General features: G+C 42.5%; 1 protein-coding gene across 2 annotated transcripts in view; it reads left to right on the top strand.

Moving 5' to 3' along the window:
• Window positions 1–965: 965 nt before the first annotated feature.
• The window catches only part of LRRIQ3 (leucine rich repeats and IQ motif containing 3), a 29,058-nt gene continuing 21,995 nt past the window's right edge, over window positions 966–8,028 (top strand). The window contains exons 1-3 of one of the 2 annotated variants that reach the window (XM_075832839.1): window positions 966–1,077; window positions 3,534–3,812; window positions 7,074–7,397. In XM_075832839.1, coding sequence (XP_075688954.1) covers window positions 3,558–3,812; window positions 7,074–7,397 — 579 coding nt within the window. In that variant the 5' untranslated portion in view covers window positions 966–1,077; window positions 3,534–3,557. The other variant, XM_075832840.1, reaches the window with a different exon arrangement.

Raw genomic sequence — 8,028 nt, 5'->3', positions numbered from 1 at the left:
CAGTCTCATGTGTCTATATATAACTGTGCCAGTTTCATGTCTATATAACTGTGCCAGTCTCATGTGTCTATATATCTCTGTGCCAGTCTCATGTGTCTATATAACTCTGTGCCAGTCTCATGTGTCTATATAACTCTGTGCCAGTCTCATGTGTCTATATAACTCTGTGCCAGTTTCATGTGTCTATATAACTGTGCCAGTCTCATGTGTCTATATAACTCTGTGCCAGTCTCATATGTCTATATAACTCTGTGCCAGTCACATGTGTCTATATAACTCTGTGCCAGTCTCATGTGTCTATATAACTCTGTGCCAGTCTCATGTGTCTATATAACTCTGTGCCAGTCTCATGTGTCTATATAACTCTATGCCAGTATCATGTCTATTTAGCCCTGTGCCATCCTCAGAAACCTCCTATAACACTTTTAGATGCCCACATAACATTGTGGCAGACAATTTTCACATGGGCGTTGTCAGGGGGGCAGTAGAGGGCTGTGGCCTTGGTGATGTTTGGTATTCCCATATCTGTAACAACATGTACAATAAATATATATATATTGATTTTATGTCAGCCATATAAAAAGACAACAAATAAATAAATTCTTAAATGAATAATTATTTTTTTTTGTGTGGTCCCAAAGACCAAAAATTGTTAATTCTAGTGCTACACAATAATAATAATAATAATAAAGATAATCGGAGGTATCATTACTATTATTATATTATTATTACATTATTATTTTTGTATTATTATTATATTGTTATTACATTATTTTTATTACATTATTTTTATTATTAATATTACAAACTATTACATTTCAATGGCAAAAAATCTATTTTTGTGAGAGGATCACATAGTATTCGCAGCATCTGAAGCGTCTTTGTCGCGGTTGTTCACGGTAAGAACCTCTGCAGATCCCGGCTGTTATTAACTGTTCATGTCCTGGCCCTGCAGTGTGACAACGGAGAGGCGTGTCAGTCCTGATGGCTCTGGCCCTCTGTGGTTTCCATGGCAGCAGAATGTAACACACATCATGTATCCGAACTTCCCAGTGCGAGACAAGCGGCTGAGTACAGGTAATTGTCGCCGCCTCTCAGGAAGCTGCCAGCTGGGAATAGCGAGCTATATAATGTATATTATACACCGCCCTCTACTATAATGGGCGCTGACGACATGAGCCGGCGCCGATTTCCCTGCTGTCAGGGTTTGTGCAGTCCTGTAACTCACCAGGACTGAGCCGCAGGGACCTCTGCAATAATAATTAACTCTTTCTCTCCCGCTGGTCTTTGCCGGTATCACCATGTGATATTGTATGATTATTATAAATAGCAGGTATAGTTCTCTTTGACTTTATTTTGCACCCACAATATTGGTAGAAATAGTTGCAAACAATCTGGGGTTCATGTATCAGGCTGCAGCTAAACAGGGGCGTATGTGGCGCGACTAAACAGACTTGACCTTAATCTTTCCCTATTAAAAACAAGGACGCAAAAACATTTTGGGTTCGGGTCGCAAAGTCACCTGCGACGATGGCTTTGTAGCCCTTACCATAGTGTGTTGTGAAAGGAGTTGTCCTCTAATTATGATATGCAGTTGTAGCAGAGCTGAGTTTGTCATTTGGTTATCTGTGGGTTTTTCATATGTAAACCTGTAGCATTGTCTTATTCCACAAAGGAAACAATTATAGGGCTTTTCTCACCATATACATTCATGGTATATTCATTTCTGATAGGGGCGGGTCCCAAAAAGTTTGCTTCACTGTTTCCATACCTATCATAGACTTGAAGGGAGATGTGCAGCTGCGTGGTCACCTCTTCATTCATTCTCCACCTGGACGCCTCAATAAGCGGACCGTAATTCTCCTTATAAGAAGGGACCTCAGAAGTGGGACCCCAACCTATCAGAAATTATGGCATATCCTGCTGATATTCCATACATGTCTATTGTAAAAGAAAAAAAAACTTTAAATTACAAATACAGCCCTGCTACATCTATAACAGAGGAGACCCTTAGGCCTCATGCACAGGAACGTAATGGTTTTTACTGTCCACCTTTATGGATCCGACGGCTACGAATACACATCTTAGACTTTTATGGGCGACAATTGTGCACAGGAATAGGACATGTTCTATATTTTGCGGTTCTTTTCTACGGCACGGACACACATCGATATATATACTGAAAGGTGTCCGTGGCCATTAGAAATGAACGGGTCTGTAATGACGGCTGAAAACTACGGTTGTGCTCATGGGGCCATAGTCTGTTAGCCAATCCCAAGAACCAAGTCCAGCAAAGCGGAGGACACCAGCCGTCCATTGACAGCAATGAATACTGAGCGGCTGCAGGGTGATATGCAATATAAGAAGGGGTCGTCCAGACCTAAATATAGCGGCGCTGGGAGCTTGTACATAGTTGTGCCCGTGCAATCACCGGTGAGGGCATGGCTCTGATTGACAGCCGCCATCGCCAGCAACAACTATCTTGTCTATCATCCCTTGACTCTGCAATCAATATCTATCGCATTACCACATGCACTTCTTTTTACAGGACTTCTTTTTACGCGCCGTTTTTTGAAAATGATGCGTAAAAAAAACGCCCCGTCGGAACAGAATGTTGTATTTCCCATTTAAATCATTGGGAAGATGATTGTAGGCGTTCTGCTTCCGAATCACGACATTCACGGCCCCAAAAACGGCTGAAAATAGCCCGTGTAAACATATCCTAAGGCCATGTTCACACGTGGCGGAATTACGCAACGAATCTGCACCAACATTTGCATATTTGACAGGTAATTCAGACGTTGCAGAAAACACAGCGGACTTGCCACAGATTTCAGTTTTTGCATGGCAAAGGCTGAAATACGCAGTGAAATTCCGCTTCCTCTCCGCAATGTAATGTGCATGATGCGGAGGGAAAAATCTGCACCGCAGCCTGATTTACACACAGTTATTTTCTACAACGTCTGAACTAAGTTTCCTAAAAATGTATAGAAAAAAAACGGCTGCTGCAGAATTCAACTGCGGACTGTTCGCCACGTCTGAATGTGCCCTAATACAAGGGAAAACAGCTCCTGATTTCCAGACGTTTTTTTGTGCCACTCGCATTTTTCGCTGCGTTTTTTACGGCGGTTTTTGGAGCTTTTTTCAATAGAGTAAATGAAAAACGCCTCCAAAAACGTCCCAAGAAGTGACATGCACTTCTTTTTCGCGGCTGCTTTTATACGCGGTCGTTTTTCAAAACGGCCGCGTAAAAAAACGGCCCGTCGGAACAGAACGCCGTTTTTCTCATTGAAATCAATGGGCGGATGTTTGGAGGCGTTCTGCTTACGATTTTTCGGTCGTTTTTTCGGCGTTTACGGCCCGAAAAACAGCCGAAAATAAGCCGTGTGAACATACCCTCATACTGGGTGGTGTTCCTGTATTAGGGGGCAATTGCCCAGTTTGCCACCCTCTAATACCGGCCCTGGCCACGACTTGTGAACGCATCCATATAGATTTACACTTTTTATTTGTGACATTCTGAATCTTTATAGGATCCCGGTCAATGATTTGACAACATGGAGGAAAGTTATCTTGTATTCGCCTCGGAGAGCGTTTTACTTGAACACGGACGCTCCCTTGATAATCGTCGGACTGCGGAGCTCAAGAAACTTGTCATTTTATATTTAAATAAACGGCTCTTAAAAGAAGTGGACGTCCTGGAGTCCTGCACCGCTCTGAGGTCCTGCGCCCTGGCTAATAACTACATAACGGACATCACCGCGCTCAGGAACTGCGTACAGATCATTAAGTTAGACTTGCACGGCAATCAGGTAGGTACTGTCGTTTTTCCGATAAGTGCCCCACAGATTCGTCCACGCAGTATAATGCCCCACAGATGCCCCAATAGCGGCCCTCCACACAGCCCCAATTGTGCCTAATAAAAATAATAAAATACATACGTACCTAACTCCGTTCGAAAGAAGAGTGGAGGAGAGTCCTCTGCTCCTCCGGCCTGTGTGCGTCGGCACATGCAGGCGTAATGACGTCTTTCTGTGCCGAGCCGCTCATGGCTCAGTACAGGCAGGTGCGAGGCAGTGACGTCATCACGCCTGTCTGCGCTGAGCCATGAGCGGACGGCGTTACATAGTGAATTGTAGGGCAGGGAGCTAACGGACCCCTGCTCTACCATTGCATTCAATTGTATCTGCGTCCTGAGGTTTTGCAGCTCAGCTCCATTCAAGCGTTAAAACTTGTATCCATCTATTTTTTATTTAAATGGGAAATATTTGTCAATGGGTTTGTACGAAATTCGAAAAACATGGTTGCTTTCTTCCAGAAACAGCGCCACTTTTGTCCATAGGCTGCATTGGTATTGCAGCTCAGCCCAATTAAAATGTTAACATTTTTATTTAAAGGGTAAGAATAATCTTTAATGCTTTGTCTGAGATCAGAAACACTTTTGCTTTTGTCCAGAAACAGCGCCACTCTTGTCCATAAACTGGGCCTGGTATTTCCACTGATCATGGACAGGACTCGGGTGGCACACACGGTCGTGTTCATTAGGCAACGTGTCAAAAAATTTCCAATGACAGCCCCCGGACTATAAAAACTTCCTGGACTCCCGGACCCCTAAGTGTATGTTCACACAGTTTTTTTTGGGCGGTTTTCGATGCAGAAACCGCTCCAAAAAACGGCCGAAAATGCCTCCCATTGATTTTAATGGGAGGTGGAGCTTTTTTTCCCCTCAAGCGAAAAAATAAATAAATCGCTCGCGGGAAAAATAAGCGTCATGCCCTTTCTTCACGCATTTCTGTCTCTGACCTCCCATTGACATCAATGGGAGGCAGAGAAAGCGGTTTTCATGGCCCGTGGCGCTCAATGGCTGCGGCCGAAAAATGCAGCGAAAAACGCTGCAAAGAGAGTGCAGGCAGGTCAAAATCTGACGCAAAATCCCTGAAGGAATTTTTAGGCAGATTTTTCCGCCTGCAAAAACTCTGTGTGAACAGGGCCTTAGAGGGGCTGTAATGACGGAGGATTTTCATTCTCATTATAGTCATTGACATTGAGGCTTATTGAAGGGTTCAGAGGGACCAAAACAATGGACCCAATACAACCCATAGGGTTAGCAGATGGACTGCCCTAATGCGGATACTTATAAGCATCCTATAATTAACATGAAAAACTTTTAAAGTAACTGCAACATTCTTCTAACTTTTAGGTATGAACTCTTAAGGAACAGATGATGAAAAGAGTTCACAGCATCTCATTTATTTTTAGTGAACTAACCAGGGAAGCTTCCTGTTGAAGTACAATAAGAACAATTTAATTGGAAGAGCATAATTTATCTCCTCTGTACTTTCTCCCAGCTGACAGCACTTTTAATCAGGTCCATAAGTGCGATCAGGTGACCGGCTGTCCATTGTTGCATGAACAAATGAATGTTAAAAATAAAGTAATTTAAATATGCATTTTCTGGAGTCTGAGAACATTGCTCCGGCTTCAAGATGAACATTTCCAAAAATATCTTTTTTTAAAATATATAAAATTAAAAGTTAATCAACTTAAACATTATATTTCAATGTCAGAGATACTTTGGAAATGGGCAGGGGAGCACAGAAAGGAAAGCGGATTAGATAGCAAAATTAATGTGGTTCCTCCCGCCATTCTGGTCTTGGCCCTTGGTCACCACACTCACCCTCCAGTAGTCGTCACCATCTACCAACTGCATTTATCCCACTTTTCTAGTATCATCTGCTCCGCAGGGGCGGAGCTGCGCGTCTGCCAACAGAAAGGCGTGGCTTACCCAGTGCTAAAGACCCCTCCCCATAAATGGAGTGGGGGGAAGCAAATTGGCATCGGACTCCCTCACTTTCCAGACCCAATAATAGTGGCATGGCTTATCTCAATGGCAGGTTCACCACTGGAAATTGGCATTTTGTAGTGAGGGAGGAACTGAAGCCTAAAAACCAATGCAAGGGTTAAGCCTTCTACACAGTGGGTGGGAGCATGTCCTCCATGTTAACTGCCCCTAAATATGGATACACAGATGTTTTCGTGGGTTGGATACTATGATAAGTCACAGTTTTATCCAGTCAACATAGTGACCAAATATGACATGGGTGATACAGGTGGGTCCCAACTGCCCTTATCTGTCAATAGACTAGAATGGATATTTTTTTGAGAACCGTATCCATGCAATAATGTTGTACTTAAAGGCTATGCACACCTTTTGAAAACAATGTTTTTTGTTTTGTTTTCAATAAAAATCTGTGTGTTTGGTACAACTTTCTAATTACATTTGATTAAAAATTATTTAAACTTTTTGAGATACAGCTGCTTTGTATCTTGTATACAGAGCAGCTGTATCATGCGTTGAAACCTGAATCCGTCAAATCAGCGGGACTGACGGGTTCAGTGTCAGCGGGTCCTGCACGTTTCTGACATGCAGGATCCACCTGTTATCGATCACATCTATATTGTGAACTTAGATGTGATTGGTAACAGCTCGATCCTGCTTGTCAGAGAAACGCAGGACCTGCTGACACTAAACCCGTCAGTCCCGCTGACCTGATGGATACAGGTTTCAGCCCTAGATACAGTTGCTTTGTTTACAGGATACAAAGCAGCTATATCTCAAAAAGTAAAAATTATTTTTAATAAAATGTAATTAGAAAGTTTCATTAAACACACGGATAGACATTTTTATTAAAATAAAACAAAAAACTTTTTCAAAGGTGTACATAGCCTTTAAATGAAACCATCTTCTAACTCATCCACTATACGTATTTATCCATTCTAGTCTTCTTACTAAGCAAACTGACCTATTGGTCCTTGAATGTGTAGTTACATAATTTTTTTTTCTTGATAAAATAATAGGTGTACTATATAAGTGACCATATGTGGCCTTTACAGGGGTGCAGAGGTGGCATCCACACCCGGGCCTTGCTGCCTGAGATGCCCAAAGGTCCCTCTGACACATAAGAAGACGCCAGTATTATAAATGGCACATGGAAGGATAAAGATTTTGCATTGGGGCCAAGTTACCCCTCTGGGCCTTTATGAGTAATGTCCACAGTACTTGTCTCTTTCAGATTCAGAATCTTCCTGGTCATGGATTTTGGAAGGAATTAAAAGACTTGAAGCTGCTTTATCTGCACAACAACAGGATCAGAAATGTGGAAAATGTCGAATCGCTGTCCTCTTGTCCAAATCTCATTGCATTGAGTTTGTATGATACACCACTGAGCCTACAGAAGAGTTACAGGCATATGGTCGTCAACAGTATATGGTCGTTAAAAGCCTTGGATAACTTTGTGGTTTCTGATGAAGAAATTATTGAGGACTGGAACCTTCAGGGAAAGTTCAAGGCTCTTAGTCCTGAATTATACATCAACCTGTTACCCGTGTCCAGCAAGGTAATGTAAGTTTGGACTTTCTTTTGATCTAAGGATATACAACATGAAAAGACAAATTTACAAAAAGTTAAATTTTAGCAACAGTTTACAATTAAAAAATGGCAGTGACGGACTATGTTTTCCCATCCTGAAGAACCCCTTTTCATTATCCGTACAATAACAGTCATTGTAAGGGCAGGGAAAGCATTACGGGTGCTAAATTGACCACGACGTGTGAACACCCCGTAAATGTCCACCACATGACAAACATTTTAAAATGAACTAAAGATTAACCCTCCATTTGCACTGAAGATTTCTGCCAGGGCACCACTGACTGTGTTCAAAAGAACCTCAGTGAGTCTACCAAACCCTGGTTGGAAACCCCTGCTTTAAAGTGGTTGTCCAGTCTACAAAACCCTTTTTCACACAGCCTATTAGGGTTTTATAAGTTAATAGAAGAGGGTCCTCTGTTCAGGATTCTCATCTCTTGGCCTCAGTGGAGAGCGGTTACATAGAGCGTCTCTGGAGGACCTGTCCTGTATTACACAGACAACACATTGATATGAATGAGCCTTGTGTAAAGGCCGATGCAGCGAGCGCCGATCAACAAGACATCGTTGATCGGCGCTCATTTGCTCCTGTCACACGGTGC

Source organism: Rhinoderma darwinii, chromosome 7 (assembly GCF_050947455.1).
Source record: "Rhinoderma darwinii isolate aRhiDar2 chromosome 7, aRhiDar2.hap1, whole genome shotgun sequence".
In the NCBI taxonomy this organism is placed as follows: domain Eukaryota; kingdom Metazoa; phylum Chordata; class Amphibia; order Anura; family Rhinodermatidae; genus Rhinoderma; species Rhinoderma darwinii.
The sequence above is the reverse complement of the archived record's forward strand: the minus strand, read 5'-3'. Positions and strand labels throughout refer to the sequence as shown.